At 46.6% G+C, this 17966-nt stretch overlaps 1 protein-coding gene across 1 annotated transcript in view; it reads right to left on the reverse strand.

Annotated features, from left to right (window-relative positions):
* LOC107526362 (ubiquitin-conjugating enzyme E2 E1) overlaps nt 1-17574 on the reverse strand; it is a 59892-nt gene extending 42318 nt beyond the window's left edge. The window contains exons 1-3 of the mRNA XM_087824920.1: nt 17499-17574; nt 16162-16346; nt 12028-12078 (exon numbers count right to left, since the gene is read on the reverse strand). Coding sequence (XP_087681046.1) covers nt 12028-12078; nt 16162-16313 — 203 coding nt within the window. The 5' untranslated portion in view covers nt 16314-16346; nt 17499-17574. The remainder of the gene's footprint in view (nt 1-12027; nt 12079-16161; nt 16347-17498) is intronic.
* Between the last annotated feature and the right edge of the window lie 392 nt (nt 17575-17966).

Genomic DNA, 17966 nt, shown 5'->3' on the forward strand with positions numbered 1-17966 from the left:
GTGAAGTAGGAACATAACTGCCAGTCTTGAAAGCATAAAGACATTGAATGTCATGACTATCTTAAGCTGTGTTACAAGTAAACACACGTATACCCACTCCCAGAGGACAACGTCAATGCAAATCAAAGCATGTGAAGAATTTTAAGGACGGCAGCAACAGTTGATTGATTTTCCAGTTTACCTACCCCCTAGTATTTTTAAACTAAGCCCTGCAAAACAGACTCATCAAGATGTAATAATATATGAACCTGGCACCATTTATTGAGGGAACCCACACTACGATGTTAGCCATAAGATCACCAAGGGCTTGACTCTAGTGAAGCAGAAGATAACTTTTTCTGGTGGAGGAAGAAGAGTGGAAACCATTAAAAAAAAAACACAAAAAAACCACACAGAGAATCCATTAAAAATGGTAAGGCCTCGCCCAGCTGGCATGAGCATTGACCGAGGATCCAGGAGATCGCAGTTCAATTCCTGGTCAGGGCACATGCCCAGGTTGTGGAGCGTGCAGGAAGCAGCTGATCAATGACTCTCTCATCACTGATGTTTCTCTCTCTCTCTCCCTCTCCCTTCCCCTCTCTGAAATCAATAAAAATATATATTTTTTAAAAATGATAAGGTCTCTCCCAAGATAAACTACATAATCAAGCTGTATATATGAAAAATTATATACACAAGAAATCCTATCCTAAAGTGTAAAAATCAGGTAATGTTAAGTCCCTTCTTTGGATAAGCACAATGACATCTTCTAATTGGGAAGGGTAACACGAACACCTTTTCTTTCTTGAAAATCCTCCCCTCTTGTGCATCTCTACACTGCAGCTGACTTATGATGGTCAACAAATTAGTTGTAAAATCCAATGGTTGCTTACTGGCTTCCTCTCTTTCCACCTCACAGCATTATTTCAGAGTTCATGACGACTCAACTCCACACACCTTCCACTCACTGCCTTCTGACACCAACTCTCTCAATTTTCCTTCTCAGTCTCCTTTGCTGGTGTCTCCTTTAGACTACACAACCTCTAATGCTAGATGTCCAGGTCTCCATCCTGGGTCCTCTTCTCACTACACTTCTGCTCTCTAGGTGAGACAGAGGCATTCCCAGATATTCAAAAGCCTCTATATATTGATGCCTCCTAAATGTATGTGTATCTCAGGCTTTTATCTATCTCGAGTTCAAAATATTCCTCTGAGCTCCACGTACCTATCTCTGACTTCTACTTGGCACCTTCATTTGTATGCCTCATTAGCATCTGTCTCAAACCTCACATAATCAAAAGGACTCATTTTCTATGCTGGTCTCATCCCAACACATACACACGTGCACACAGAGCCACACACGCACACACCCCCATTCCAGTTTTCTTCATATCAGCAAAATGTCACCATCACCTACCTGCTAAAACCACAGAAACTGAGAGCCATTCTGGGCCCATTCTCATCTCCCACATGCAAACCCTCACGGGTCCAGGTGTTCCACCTCATCTCCACTGCCGCCACCGGAATCCCAGCTACCATCCCCAGTTACCTGGAATAGAGCAATACCCTCCTTTCTGGTCTCCCTTTTTCTACTTCAGCCTTCTGCCCAGCTATTTTCCACAGCATGGAGGAGGGAAGAGACTTTGAAATCATTACTGAAGTGATGTCACTTCCCTGCTTCAAAACCTTGAATGGCTTCCCACAGAAAGAAATGGGACACATGAAATCCAACCTCTGTACCATGGCTTACAGGATCCTGCACCACGTGCTCTCCCCACCTCAGGGCCTCTATCTGTGCTTCCTTGTCCGGATGTTCTTCCTGTGCCCTTCACCAGCTCTCCTTTCTTCTCATCTTTCCGGTCTTTGCCTAATTTTTTAAAGCCTTCTCTAAGTAGCACCCCCCCTCCCCCCCAATTACTCTCCATCACTGCATTGTTCATTTCTCTCCTATTGGCCACAACTTATAGTTACTAATCCACTTTTCTTCGTTGCTGTCTGTACTGCCTACTAAAATTCAAGTTCCACAAGCCAGAGGCCAGGTCTGTTGTAGTTACACAGAGCAATGCCCAGCACACAGCAGACATTCTATATTTTAAATAAATATGATCTGATTTACTCTTGTACAACACTGCTTTCTGATTACAACCCTTACTTTTTCAGCTGTATCCTATTTAAAACTTTTCTCTAAGTAAGATCATCCCAAGCTGAGTTCTATCTACTGCTATTTGAAAATATGCTTCAAATCTTTTTCTATTAAACTGATAGGATTCATCACACATCGGTTTTCCATCAATCAATTTAAATGGATACAAACACCCAATGTCCTGGTAGTCCACATAATGATCATCATTTTAGTGCTGGTGGACCCTACAGGACCTCTCCATTGATTATCACTATTTGATGAGGTGGGGGAGTTCTGTGGGCCTGGGAAGGCAGTGCTGTGCAGGGTAGCCAAAGGGCCAACCAGGAGGCAGCCTTGTCTGGTTGCAGGGCCAGGAGTAAAAGCGGGGTCTCTGTCCTCAGACTCTCCTGGCTGACCATGGGTCCTGTGCAGATGCTCAGAGCTCAGGGCTGGGCCGCACACTCTAGCCTGAGCATTAAGGTGATGCCAGTGTGGCAGTGTTTGCAAATTTAAGCAGTAGGAGGGGTCCTGCAAGAGTCCAGCTCAGGCTAGAAACCATCATAGCTTCTGGCAACTGGACATCCAGACCCAGGTGGCGGGGTGATTTTGGTGCCTACAGTATGCCCGCCCCGCTGAGTGTCAGTAGGCATGAATGGTGGGGGGTGGGGGGAGCTCACAAGGCTGGACCGATGTCGTGGTGGACCTGATGTGAAATCCTGTTGAGCAACAAAACTTTTTTTATTTTATTTTTTTAAAATATATCTTTATTGATTTCAGAGAGAGGGAAGGAGAGGGATAGAGAGATAGAAACATCAATAATGAGAGAGTCATTGATCAGCTGCCTCCTGCACGCCCCCGACTGGGGATTGAGCCCAAAACCCAGGCATGTGCCCTGACTGGGAATCGAACCCCAATCGCCTGGATCCTAGGTCGACGCTCAACCACTGAGGCACGCCCGGCTGGGCAACAACAAAACTTTTAAAAGGTTTGGCAAAATTATTTTTGTATTGTAAGTTTCTAATTATACTTTTTTCTTTAAAAAAAAAAAAAAAAAAAAGCACTAAAAATAAAGGTTCAAGCTGCCAGATTTTCAAAAAAATAAAATCTAGTGCCAACACAAGTCACTACAGACAAGTCAGACGTGATCCGTGGCACCTGCACTGCTGAAGGCCACATAAAAGCTGGATAATACCTATGCCAGTAACTTTATTTTGTCCTGGCATTTCACTTTATCTTGTTCAGGTCCTTTAGAAAGCAGACAGATTCAGGTTTTGCCTACTTTGTTAACGAAAGTGTGAGTGAACAGTGCGCTGCCCCCGGTAGCATAACCCAGTGTCAACTTTCAATTATGTCCTGCATATGAAAACATTGGTTTTGCACGACTTTCCTGACCGGGGGCAGACATCACCTTGGCCTTCTGCAGGTTCACCATCTATGTAGTGTGGCGTGGACTCCACAAAGCAATCTGTAATCACTCACATATGCTGTGCCTCAAGAAAAGAGCCATTAGGACACAGTAGTTCCTGGGTTCCAGTTCTTAAGCAAGGAGCTTTGTGCTTCTTTACCTACAGAGTAGGTTTCCCAGAGGATTAGAAGCGTATGCTGACACCACTTACCAGGCCTTTTGTTTACTTCAGAGCCCGGCTGCATACCAGAGGCTGAATGAGAATGGGCTTATTCTGAAACCCTGTTGCACTGGGCTGATGATGGGGAATGTGTCAGGTGTCTCAGGCGGGTGCCAACATCTCTAACATAACCAACTACCTGAAAAAGCTTTAGATTTTAGGAACCATCTCTAGGAAGGCGATTAACTTAGCACTTCTAAACCACACTTGCTGGCCAACAGCAATCTTATAAAGTCAAAACATGGGAATCAAAGGCATTGATATTTTCTTTATGCATCTTCTCAATCCAGCCTGCAGCACGATCACATCTTTTGTATCACACTACAGTCCAGAGCTGCTCTGTGGTTCCGGGAAGGTGAGAATTGCCAAAACTGCCTGGGTGCCAACCCGGAAAGAATGCCAGCAGTGGACAGCTGTAAAATGCGACAGCAATTTCCCCAGCTCTTGCCATTATTTTCTGAACAGGGTAATGAAGATGTTCCATTCAACCATCAGACCTGAATTAGGTGTTTGTGCTGGTGTTTTAATTTAACAAATAGGTATTGTTGATCTAGTATTTCTTGGACACACTGTAGGGAAGCAAAGACATAATCCCTGCTCTCAAGGAACTTAAAGTCTACTGGGAAAGACAAACCAAATCAAACTGGGGACAGGTGCTGCTGCTGTTCAGTCCCATACAAGTAACTGCAGTGTTACTCGGGCCCAAAAACGCTTCCAATCCTCTAGAAAACAGTCACACTATCATGAAGTTCCAAAATACCGGCCTTTCTAAATACACACTCTCCTCTTAGGACCTCAGTTCCATATATTCTATCAGTTTCTCGATAATTGTGTTTAAAAACATCACGTCTCCCTCTCTGTTTTGCTCCTCTCAACCAGCTGCTGCTTCTCAGCCTACTAAACACACTCTCAACTTTACATTTTAAAATCTAAGAAAAATTCCCTAGATTTTTTTTTTTTTTAAGCAACTCAGCAGCTCTCCCCTTTGTTTCTTTCTTCTCCAGGTCCTCTTTACTTTCCCATCCTTCATTTGTAGACTCCCTTCAAAGCACAATTCTCAATCCCCGGCAGAAAGTTCAACTATCATCCAAACTTTCAAATCTAATGTGGACGCCCAAAGCCAGCTGCAGCCTCAGCACCCCTGCCGACCCCCCTCAGATTCAACGCATGGAAGCCCATGGAAGCCTAAAAGCATGGAAGCATTCGGATGCAGCTCGCTTCCAAATGCTTCTGCAAAATATATAGAGATAAAAGAGGGACAAAAGCAAACATGGTGAAATTCTCACAACTAATGAATTAGGGTGAAGGACAGGTGTTGTTCCCGTTTTATTTTTTCAACTCTTCTGTAGCTTTGAATTTTTCCAACTGAAAAAGTTGAATTGGGGGGGGAAACATGTAGGATCAGAATCAAAGAAATCGCGGTCACTGCACCTTCTGGGGAGTTCATAAGCTACTTAATTTGTCTCATCTAACCTAAAAGTAGGCCTGAGCGTTCAATGACTGATTACTAATAAACTTAAACATATAATCAAACTGCAGATATTTGCGGAGAGCCTACTAAGTGGCAGCAATATGCTACACTGTGCCTGTATATGGTCAACAAAGCAAATAACTGCCCCTGGGGAGTATGATCTAACCTGTCCCCCTCAGGCCTGTTCATCTTCCTGCCCTATTCCTTCTGTTAGTGGTACCAACACCCACAGAACCCCCATCCCTTTCAAGTGCTCCGTATCCGAATCAGTGGCCAAGTTCTCAAGATTCTGCGGCTTTCTTCACCTCTCCCCGCTCCACACTGATGGCCGTCACCTCTCCCTGCTCCACACTGACGGCCGTCACCTCTCCCCACGGCCCTCTTGGCCTCCCACCTGGACTACTGCAGCCATCTCCAAGTCTCCCGGTTCCCACCAAGCTCTACTCATCCCCCCGCTTTGTCTCCATCCAGATACTCAGCTCTAGCTGGCTTACACTTCCAGCTCAAAAGGGTTTCCGTGATTCTCCAGTATCTCCAGAATGAAACTCAAAGCCTCCGCCTGACACCAAGGAACACAAGTTTGATCCTTGCTGTATATCCTACCACTGACTTCTCACTATTGCCCAAGAGTGCCCTCTGCCTTCCCTTCGCTGTGTCTCTGCTTGCACTTTCCTCCACTGCATGTCCCTCAGTCCTCCCGCCTCACTTCTCACTTCCCCCATGACGCTCCCCAGATCGCTGAGAGCCCCAGCTAGGACCCCTCCCACCCAGGTAAAGTCATCTCTTGCTCCTCTGAACCTTCCACATGTTATGTGCATTACTTTCCAAATAATCTTCCAAGGAAGATTCCAAGTTTCCAAGTACTATTCAAAATCAGTGTGTGCATCTCTTTCCACCTCACTTGATTATGAGCTCCTTGAAGGAGGTGACTTTTCACATGTAACAGACACGGTTTGTGACAGGAGTTTAACATTAGTATCCTTTATAAGAATCCCTAAAAACTGAAGTGCTGCTTCCTAAGCTATAAGCATTTTCCTTCAAAATACTGTTAACATTTTAACAGCAGTATCTTTTTTTACTTTTTTTAAAAAAAACATATCTTTATTGATTTCAGAGAGAGGAGAGGGAGAGAGATAGAAATATCAATGATGAGAGAGTCATTGGGGATCGAGCCCGCAACCCGGGCATGTGCCCTGACCGGGAATCAAACCCCGATCGCCTGGATCCTAGGTCAATGCTCAACCGCTGAGCCACGCCCAGCCGGGCTTTTTACCTTTTTTTTTAATTGTGGTAAAATACGTAACATACAGTTGGCCGTTTTAACCATTTTTAAGTGTAAAATTCAGTGCCCTTAATTACATTTGCAGTGTTGTGCAACCATCACCACTATTTGTTTCCATAATTTTCATCACCTCAAACAGAAACTCTTTAAGAAGTATCTCCCATTCTCCCCTCTCCAGCTCCTGGGAACCTCTAATTTTTCTGTCTCTATGAATTTGACTATTCTAGATATTTCATGTTAAGTAGAATCATAGAGTATCTGTCCTTTTGTGTCTGACTGATTTCAGCTAGTATAACATTTTCATGGCCCATCCATGTCGCATGTATTGGAACTTCGTTACTTTATATGGCTGAATAATACTCCGTTGTATGTATAGTCTACATTTTGTTAATCCACTCCACTCATCTGCTGACAGATATCTGGGCTGCTGCTTCTTTTGATCTATTATGGATAATGCTGCTGTGACCATGGACAAGTATCTGTCTGAGTCCCTGTTTTCAATCCTTTGGGGTATATACCCAGGAACAGAATTGCTGGGTCATATGGTAATTCAGTTTAACCTTTTGAGGAACGAAACCAGCATAGCTTTACAACCCAGAACCATAGTCTTTTGGTAAACATGAAAGCCATGTGAGTGCCTACTCATTTAGTAGGCAATTCATTTCTGGATAGATTTCCTGCCTTCCTACCCACTGAGGCCCCAGGCAATGATCTAATTTCCAGCCACTTGACCCTGGTTTGGGTGCTATTTTGATTGTGCTGACACTCTAGTCTCCTGGTTCTCACTATTTTCAACACTGTCTTTACGCACATAAAGGCAAGCACGCTGCAGTGGTTGCTCTCCAAATAAAAATTAGAACAAAACTAAATATGCAGACGGTGAAGTCACATCGGTATTCTTAATGCATTTAGTAGCATCAGATGAAGTAAAGATACATAAAAGGAAGGACATTTCTCAGCAAGTGAGATGACATAGGATTTTGTAAAGGATGACTTCTGCAGAACCCATTTTTTATAACAAACCACCATTTAAAACAAGCTAAATTCGAACAAGGTGCATACGCCTTCACTGTTGCAAGGAAAGAATCTCTTTTCATTCCAAGGTTAGCAGCCTGGGACTTCTAACCTGACATCTCAATGCAAGGTGAAGCAAAAATAGGTTTACAGTTGTGAGTACGTGAAACACAGAGTTTATTCTTGTATTATTAATTATTGTATCATTTTCCATACAAACTGTAAACCTATATTTGCTCCACCCTGTACTATTACCACTAATTCCAGGAGAATTTGCAAAACCAGATACGTATAACAATGTGAATTCACAGAAACTATCCAGAAAAATACACATCAAGTGCTAACCCAGTACACATCTCTGTGCAAGGGACAGGATCAGATGAGGTCATGAGGGGATCTTTCACTCTCTCCTCCACAACTTCTGCGTTTCAACTTTTCAAAAATGTGCATTCTTACATTATTGTGTAATGGCTTAAAATTGTGTTTAAAATATAAGCAATAAAAGGCAATGTTACTTTAAGGAAAAAAAAGATGAGCTATTAAGAGGAGCTAAATGGGCCCGACCAGGTGTGGCTCAGCAGTTGAGCACTGACCTAGTAGGATCCAGGAGATCTTGGTTCGATTCCCCGTCAGGGCACATGCCTGGGTTGTGGGCTCGATCCCCAGCAGGGGGTGTGCTGGAGGCAGCCGATCAATGACGACTCTCTAATCACTAATGTTTCTACCTCCCTCTCTCCGAAATCAATAGATATATTAAAAAAGGGGGGGGGAAGCTAAGTGGGCGATTCTAATAATATCACTAATCTAACACACACAGAAAACTCTAAACTCATTTGAACTTTACAACACTCAGGGAGGCAAGCTAGGCATTTGGCCCTTTTAGTAAATGAGTAAAAGAAGGGTGAGAACATTTAACTTCCTAGACAAATGCATTACATTTGTTTTTAAAATTCTCTTTAGCCTTTAAATCATCTTCAAAAAAGTATTATTTAGCTGTAAAAATGTAAAACCGATTATATCTAATTACATAGTAGTTTCCCCAGAAAAATAAAAAGCACCGACTTAGGTTTACATATTTGGGAAACAGAAAAATAATGGTCAAAATGTAGTAAGGTCACATATAAGGAAAATGTATTTTTATTATTCTGTACCATGCTTGAAATGTTTCTTGACTTCTGAAAGGCATTTTATCCTAAAATAACAGCACCCCCAAAATCTGAATTTTTAGGTTTCAAGTCACCATATGAGTAGTTCACTCATAATAAAAAGACATCCATTAAGTAAAACCTGAAGTTTAAAGGACCTGGGTAAAATGCATCATTTATTATGTGCAGACATAGTGTCTACAGACATTTATGTCTACAGATTAGTTAGATAGCTATAACTAGTCAATTTAGCAAAGCTTGAGCCTTAAGCTATAAATAACAGCTGCAAAACTGACTCTAATGGCCCAGAGTTCACCAGCTACCTAAAAGGCATAATTTTACCATCCAAGATATGGCATGCTTTAGGAAATCATTACTGTAGTTAAGAAAATATTTTTTCCTAAACAAATAGAGCCAGAATGCAAGGGGAAAAGCCTAATCAAATGCAGTACAGGAGTTGGGAGACTTAGCTGTATACATATATATAACCAAATAGTTCAGAGATACCAAAGAATTTGATTGATATGGCAATATAAACCAATTTTTAAATATTCACTTAAAATCTACTTAACATGATATACGACACTAAGGATTTAACTTTATGAGCTCATACATTAGAACATATTTAACAATTGCATTTCACACAAGTTTTGAAGTTCAGTAACTTCGAAGCCAAATATGTTTGCCAAGTGCTAAAATTATTGAACACGAGCAATGCACCTTCAAGAGAAGCATCTCTCACACTGATTCAACTGTTTCAAGTTACTATGTAGCAACTGCTATATTTTAATAAAGAAATGTGTTTAAATTTAAAACTACACACTGAACAATGATTGAAAAAAGGCAATCAATCAGTCCTACAAAGGGTTAATACATAAGATACATTAATTGAAAGCCAATTATTTAATGAATTCAAAATATAATTTACAATTGATGAATTTACAATTTCATAAATCCCAAACTATTAAACTCTTATGCTGAGTAACATTTTTTAAATTATAAAAAAATATGCATGCATTCAGTGTATCATTTATTTCACATATTTTAACTGGAAGCTAACTTCAAAAAGTATCTCCACACTAAATTACCCATTTCCATCTCCAAAAATAACATACATTAAATAATTCAATCCCATAAAGTACCAACACAAAACATAAAACCAAACTTATTTAAGTAAGCTGATTATTGGAACTACTGGATAACATTAAGTCAGTCAACACTAGTAAGGCAACCAAAACTAGAAATTGTGATTCATATTAAACATCCCTCCTGCAAAATGTCTTCAGAAAATACAGCAGTCTTCATTTTTAAAAGTCAACATAATACACACTCCCTTGCAAAATAAAAAAGCCTAATGTTTTCTTTGAAATCGAAGAGATTTTTTAAAGTGTAAATATGTTGAAATTTGTCTCCCACCACCAACCATCCAATAACCATCCAGTTCGGTGAGTCACCTGATCACAGGCAATGTTTAAAGGTTTCACCTTGAAAAAGGTAATTAGGAGGGTTTCCCAAGGATAAAAAGTTCTACATGTTCAGCAGCACAAATATCTCACACGTAAACTCAGTTAAAATGGTGTGAAATTAAAGTGTACTTATCCTATTTTTAAAAAGTAATTAATCCCATGAAAACCTTTATTCACAATTTTTAAATTTGATTGCACTTATTTGCAAGAAAGCCTTAACACATTTTGATGTTACTAGTTCTGAAACCATGCTTTAAAACTTCATAATCTGCCCGGCCGGGGGTGGCTCAGCGGTTGAGCATCGACCTAGGATCCAAGAGATCGTGATTCGATTCCCAGTCAGGGCACATGCCCGGGTTGCCGGTTCGGTCCCCAGTCGGGGGGCGTGCAGGAGGCAGCCGATCAATGACTCTCTCATCATTGATGTTTCAACTCTCTCTCTCCCTCTCCCTTCCTCTCTCTGAAATCAATAAAGATTTATAAAAACAAAACAAAACAAAAACACAACTTCATAATTGTATCAGCTACAGCTGCCTGAACTTGCCAGAGACACATGGAAGACACAATACCAAACAGGAGCACTAACTAGAGAGCACAGACCAAGCCTATGGATTCAACACAACCAAGGGAAGCTAAGCTACAGGCTTCCACCTGAACGATTCCAGGAAAATAAAAGAGGAAGGTATCACAGCCCTAAGCCTAACCCATTTCTCCACTTTCTCAACAGTCTGAGAAGAGTCTTAATAGCCAGAGAATGACTGGGTGGTGCAGCTATAAACTATAGTTTAAGAGCATTTCGAACTTGAAATGATTTTCCTTACACAACAGGACAAAACTGTACCAAGGAACATCCCACACCTGACCAACATTAACAACATATGTAACCAAAATGGCAATTAACATTTCTGTTTACTCCATCAGCCATAGTTTAGAAAGTTCAGTGTTAAGAAGCAAAGTATTTCATTTAGCTTTTCAACCTCAGTATTTCCACATGCTCGATTTAAATTCTGTGTACGGCCACAGTATTTGTAACTTCTACCCCTACCTGTAAGTTTAGCACACTCTGAAACCTCACATCCCACTCCAATGCCAATCATGAGAACTGAGAATGAAGCTAAATGTCATACTTAATTTTAAACAATTGGAGTAATAGAAATGAACAATTAAGCTCCCTTAAATAAATGGCTCTATTATAACAAGTCTTTCCTCACTTCACTGATTTAGTGAAGTCCTCAAGTTTTCCACCTTGACTCAACAGCAAATAACAAAACAGGTATTCTGAACAAAGTGATCAACAACCCTTTGAAAACTAGTATCAAACTGTTTTGAAATTGAAACACACACGTATGTACTATCTACAGTCTGAAGAAAGCAATTTCAAAGAAAAACACCTTAACATAAGAGTTTAAGTCTATAAAATAACTTAAAACCTTTTTATCAAAGCCATAGATTAATTTCTAATTGGTATGCCAAAAGCCCAACACAAAATTTATATATAACAGAAAACCCATCAAGCCAGTGTTTGATGAACTCTATGCTCTCTTAGTAGAGTGGGAACAACAGATTAAGACAGCAAAGCAACTTTGTAAGCCAGTGTCCCTGAGCATCACCGTCCATGGCATATGAAAGGTTCTAGGCAAACGCGCATCTTTAAATTCACTTTACAGTCCATATGTGTGAAAGTGTCCACTCCCCCAAAAATCTATCAATTCTCTTTAACGTAACACTGAGAGCCTAAGAGGCTCATCCAAACAGTATACTCAGGTTAATAAATTTCAGCTGTTACTTGATGTTCGCACACCAAAACAAGCATTAACCAAAGAATAAAAGCAAAAGCTTATAATAAATAATAATAATGAAAAAAAAACACAACGTAAAGTTTAGAAGAATTTTTAAGAGAATCAGATCTGAAAGGAAGCTCACCTGCAGTTAGGTGGAGGGTCTAAAGTGATATCTGCCAGTTCCTTCTGAATCCTGGAGTCAGGGAGGCGAGAGAGAGAAAAACACAAGAAACATTTAGCGCTGGTGGCCTCCCAGCCCAGGGCAGGGGTCTGGCGGGGACGCCCCCCTCCTGCGGGGGGAGCTGGGTCCTGCGCTAGGGGACGCGGGCCACGCACCCAAAGCGCCAGGCCCGTGGTTCGGGAGAACACTTGTGCGCGGGCCGCGAGCGGGCTGGCGGGGCCCCGTGCCCGGCCCTGCACCGCGGGCCCTGGGCGCCTGGGTTCGAATCCGGCCCCGCGCACGAAGGCAGCGCCGGGTGCCGGGGTTTCCCACCCGGGAGCTAAGCCAAAAGCTCCCCTGCGGACTGGTTCTCCGACCTGAACTAGAATGTGTCGGGTCAGGACGCACTCGGGCGTCCCCGGCACCTCCTGGCCCTGGACCGAGCAATCGGAGCCTTCGCGCCGGCGGGCAGGCCGCGCCCCGCCGCGCCCGCAGGGTCACCCCTGGCACCTGGGGGGTCCGCCAGCCCCTGCCCGGGGGAAAACGCCCCCTCCCCCCAGCCGCCCCGTGTCCTCAGTGACGACGCCAACATGGCCGCTCCCCGCGAGGCCCCTCGAGGCCCCTCGGGCCCCAAGTGACCGGCCCGCCGACGCGGGGTGCGGGGCCACGCTGGCCTGCAGGAGGCCCCCTCGCCCGGCCGCCCCGGGCCGCCCGGGCTCCCCGCCCCCACCCCGCGCGCGCGCCCGACGGCTCCGGCCGCGCGGGCCAACTTGCGGGCCGGGGTGGGGAGAGCCGCGCGGGGACGCCCGGCGACTCCCCAGCTCCCGCCACCGCGCCCCGGAACCTCCGGCCCCGACGCCACGCGGGGCCCACGCGCGACCACCCCCGCCAGCCCCTCCGCGGAGGCCGGGCCCCAGGAGCCGCCCGCGGCCCGCACAGGTGCACCGCCCGCCGGGCGCCCGCGCGCCCGCCCGCCCGGACTCCCGGCCCACCTTTCCGGGCCTTTTCCCAGGACATCCTCGAACTTCCCTTGGGTCAGCCCCCTTCCTCCTCCACCCCACACGGCCCCCAGAACCCGGGGCTCCCCAGTTTCCTCTCCCGGCGCCAGCCCAGGATTTCACAAAGGGCTCCATCCCCCACTCGCAGGCCGACGCCACCAGGCCGTGCACACCGAGCCCTGGCCTTTGTCTTCTGCTTACCTAGGCGCTTAGAGCATCAATTCAGACGGCAAACTTTGAGGCCTCTAAGCCTCTTCCACCTTTGAAATGGTACCTTCTATTTTTATAACTTTTTCTGCTCCTCTCATATAAAACCCTAAAGGGCTATGGTTTAACTTAAAAAGTCTCACCGAGGCAGCATAGTAAAAAAAAAAAACTAACACTAACACACAACTAAAGGCAATCTGAATCACAATGGACGCTTTTTCGCTTTCCAAAGGTTTTGAGGGTAGGAAGACAGGCCGGCTGGCTGCGATGGGGAATACGTTCTATAAGGCACTGTGGTTTTTTTTTTCAGGTGTAAGTAAAGAGAATTTAAAGGTGGTGACCGGGAAAGTTCTTTAAACCTTCCTGTTTCTGAACATTTCCTGTCCCCTACAAATCTGGTCAGCCTTGGAAAGGGGTTTGCTCACAATCTCCACTGACACCTACTCATCTGTGTCCTGCTAAATTCTGCTACCAAGAAGCATTTCACTTCTGAGATATTTGGATGGCTGCTGGGGCTCGTTAAGTTAGACTAAAAGTTTGGAGCCCTGGTTTCCTGATTCTTTACCTGCATGCATATTAGAATGGCTGTATATTAAGACCTACGTAGTTAGGGGGGAAAAATATCCTCACCCTGAGCACATCTTGTATAAAAATGCATACTGACTTCCTTTCTCCTTGTCAACTCAACCTCTACTACAAAACAGTCACAAAAAAAGGAGTTGCTTCTTTAATACCTAAGAAGTGTAATACCAGACAGCTTTAGTCACTTCATCTCTACAACACAACTTTTGCACATTTCCAGAGTAATGGCAAAAGATTTGCAGGAGTAATACTTTCATATGTTCCACATAGTAATTCTTGTCTAGACCACTCTCAAAGGGGGCTTTCCTCTACGGGTGGCCTAGAAACCACTTCCCAAAATGCTGTTAAGTTACCTTCTGTCAGCAATTCAGGCTTCTTTTTCAATCTATCTCCTGATATATGTGCTCCTTTCCAATTCTATGGGCAACACCCTCTTCCAAATCAATGTATTTCACAGAGCTGCTTCTACAGGGTCCCACTAACATCAACTTCCCCTTCTTTCCTGGATACACTGTCCCTCTCCCCATTTTTTACCTTTACAATTAACCTTAGCTCTGCTTTAACACTAACAGCTAGTCTTTCAGCAAAATATCCAGAGAGCTAAAACTGACGTTTAACTTCATAGGTAAAATTACTATTTGTACTTTCCCGCCTTTCTTTTTTTTACACCTACCGTCTTTCCCAGGCATTTCCAAATAAGTTTTTAACTCCCTTAGCATAAATGGACAAATTGTGTCTAGTGACAAATTTGTCATCTGCTGACACAAAGCAGGCTGTTTTATATCTGAAACCTGTGCCTTTACCCCCAAATATATACATGTACAGCAGGGATAGCCAGCAAAATATAAAAACACTAATGACCTAAAGCAAATATCCTGTCAGTCACCTCAGGCCAAAAGCCGCTTCAGTGTGGATTTAGGAGCCCAGACCCTGGGAGGAAGATGGGGAAGGGGCAGGTTAAGGAAGGCCCCATGGAAAGTGGGCAGGGTAGATGCCAGGTTCTGGGAGAACCAGCACAGGGCTAATCAATGAGGGCCCGTTAGGACTCCTGGGAAGTAGCTACACAATCAAACCAACCCTCTGAAAATGAGAACACTCTTGTCAAGGCATCTTGCCACTTACTTCTAGACCTCTACACTACTTAAAATAAGCTAAAGTCACTCCTTCATCTGCCCATGGTTAACTTACCAAAGCACTTTACCAACATTGCAAATTTCAAGTCAGGGAAGATGTCAGAATAAACTTTCAAACTCCAAGTTCCAGGTTCACTACTCATTGGGGAGAGATCTACAGCCTGGTGGTGTTCCATTTCATTTTACATTCTTTCAAGAAAGATATCCCTATCTAACGCACCATTTGGATTTCTTACTATCTTTCTGGTTTGCCACTTTACGGTTAACGACTGTCCACCTGAGAGCAGTGAGGATTTATGAAATGTATGGGGGTTCCCAGGAATCTGCCATAGATTCTTCTAAGGGTCTCGGGGATCAGAGGACATTACTGAAGGATGGTGAAGGTAAAAAGTAGCTTCTTCAGAGACATAAGAGGAAAAGAGTAGAGAGAAAAAGCCACCACTTGAATTTAACTTCGAAAAAAACAAAAACACATTTTACAACAAACAGAAAAGAGCATGAAAAAAAGTCTCCTGAAATTTGGTAAATTGAATCTCTTTAACAGAACAAAAGAGAATCCCCCAAATAACCTAGAATTATCATTTTATAGCATATGTCGACTGATACACTCATTCGCCTCAACTCTCCAAATCAGAAAAATCTCTTTAAATTCCATCCGAAAACTTCTGTCTCCACCTATTAAAACGTTTTACCCCCCCAATACGAGTTATTTATTCCTTATACAACTTGTGGGGGAAAGCTCTATTCAGGAAAAGATCCTATGTGCAACAGGTGAGGAGGATGTCAGATGGGATTAGAATTCATTTTGATAAGAGTTGTCTGGGCAGGTATTAGTAATTAAGTGCGATGACAGCCTTGGGGGAGGGGAGGGAGGTCACAGGTTAGTGATTAATAGGACAAGTAATTTGAAATCAGACTGAAGGGTCGGTAACAGAAGTAATGAGGGTTCTTACAAACTTCAGCCAGAAACGAGAGAGGCAAGCCACAACAGCTGCAGGTGGACAATGATTAAAAGAAGGGGAAAAAAAGCAGCAATAGAGAAAAAATAATGAGGGCTTCCAAGGCCCTTTTTTTTTTCATTTTTAAGAACACATAAATCACGAGGAGCAGTGAAGTCCACCCTCCCTGGGAGGTAGACCAAGTGCGGCGAGAGGCAGTGCGGGACCTAGGAAGCCTGCGGGTGAACAGTACCGTACCTCTTGGCGCTGGTGGAGAGGAGTTTGGAGTTTTTGCTCATGCTGACTTTACTCTCCTTCTTCTTGGGGGTGTTTGTTTCTTTCTCGTTTGGCTGGTGGGAAGACGAAGATGAGGAAGAGCTGGTGCTGGCCCTCGAATCGTCATCCGACATAGCGAACCCCCCACCCCACCCCGCAAACAGCCCCTGCAGGGGGAGGGAAAACAAAACAGAAAAACACAACCCTGCAGCCAGTGTAGAGAAGGGAGGCGCGTGCGGTCGGCAGGGCTCGGGTCCGGGGTGCGCCCGGCTGCCCCCCGCCCTCCGCTCGCTTCTCAAAGTCCTCAGGCCCGTTCAGGCTTCTGCAGCTCAGACGCGGCTTGTTTGTTTTTGGCCCCAAGTGGGGGGGACACAGCAGGAAAACGGTCGGGAGCAAAGCGTGCGGCCTCTCCTCGCCCCCCCACCCCGGGGCTCCCCTCGGGGCTGGGAGGGGAGCCGCCGAGCCGGCGGAGGAGCGCAGGGCGGGGGCGCGGGCGCCGCGGCCGGGCACCGAGGGAAGGTCCCGGCGCTAGGCCGGCCTCGGGGCTGTTTGTGCCGGCTTCCCGGGGGTCGCGGGGGGCGGGGGGCCGGGGCGAGCCGCGGGGGCCGGGAGCGGAGTTTGGCCAGGTCGGGAAGAGAGGAGGGGCGGAGAGGAGTAAGAGAGGAAGCCGAGCCAGGGGGACGGAGGCGGGGAGCTGGTGCCCCGGTGGGGGAAGGGAGAGGCCCGCGGGGGGTGGGGGTGCGGGGTAGAGGGGGGCCAGGCTCCCGGCCCCCGGCGCCGCGCCCCGACGCCCCTCCCCGCCGGCCTGGCCCTGGCCGCCCGGCGTGGGGCTCCGCGGCCGCGGGGGTCCCCAGCACGCGCCCGATTACCACCCCCGGTGGGGGTGGGGGTGCGAGGGGGGGCGGATCAGCCTCCTCGGCGGAAAAATAACAATGAGTCAGTCCGCCCGGGAGAGGTTAATCCCCGTGGTCCCCCACCCCGGGGGAAAACGGGGCTCCCCCAACTCCCCCTCCCCCGCTCCCGGCCCCCTGGGCGGCCAGCGGGGGGCTCCCGGGACGGCGCTGACAGTTCAAGTCACGATGCCCCCCCCGCCCCCGACACGGGCGGCCCCGCACCCCACGCGGCCCCGGGTCCTTGCCCATCCCCCGCGGACGGGCCCCGGACCCCTGGGGCTCCCCGTCCCTGTCCGCCTCCTCCCCACCCCCCGCCAGCGCGGTGGCCGGCGGCCCGGGCGGCGCGGGGCGGCGAGGCGCCGAGGGGTGTCCCCGGGGCCCGGCGACGCGGCCGGGGGGCGGCGGGCGGCGGGGGGATCCCCGTACCTCTCTTTGTGTCTGGCTGCTCCGTGCCGCCGCGGCGGCTGCTGCTGCGGCTGCGGCTGGGCCTGGCCACTCGTGTCTCTCTCGCTGGGAGAGAAGCGGAAGTGCAGCAACAGCAACTATTAAACAGGCAATGGCTTCCCCCAGCCACACACGCTCGCACACTCCCTCCTCCTCCTCCTCGCCGCTCCCCTCCCCCAGCCCGGTCCCACCCACCCGCGCTCCCCTCCCCCTGCGCGCCGCCGGGGCGCGAGGAGGCCCGGGACCCCGGGAAGCCCGGCCTCCTCCCCGCGCTCCCCCACCCGGCGCCGCCGCGGGACGCCCGGGAAGGGGGCGAAGGGTGCGAATCTCCTTTCGAGTGGTTTGGGGACCTGGGTCTTGGGCTGGAGAGGGGAAGCCGATCCGAGATGGGGGGGGGCGCCGGGAGCGATTGGAGCCGCACGGAACAGGGGGGGTCGCGAGAGGAAGTTC

Source organism: Miniopterus natalensis, chromosome 15 (assembly GCF_054644295.1).
Source record: "Miniopterus natalensis isolate mMinNat1 chromosome 15, mMinNat1.hap1, whole genome shotgun sequence".
In the NCBI taxonomy this organism is placed as follows: domain Eukaryota; kingdom Metazoa; phylum Chordata; class Mammalia; order Chiroptera; family Miniopteridae; genus Miniopterus; species Miniopterus natalensis.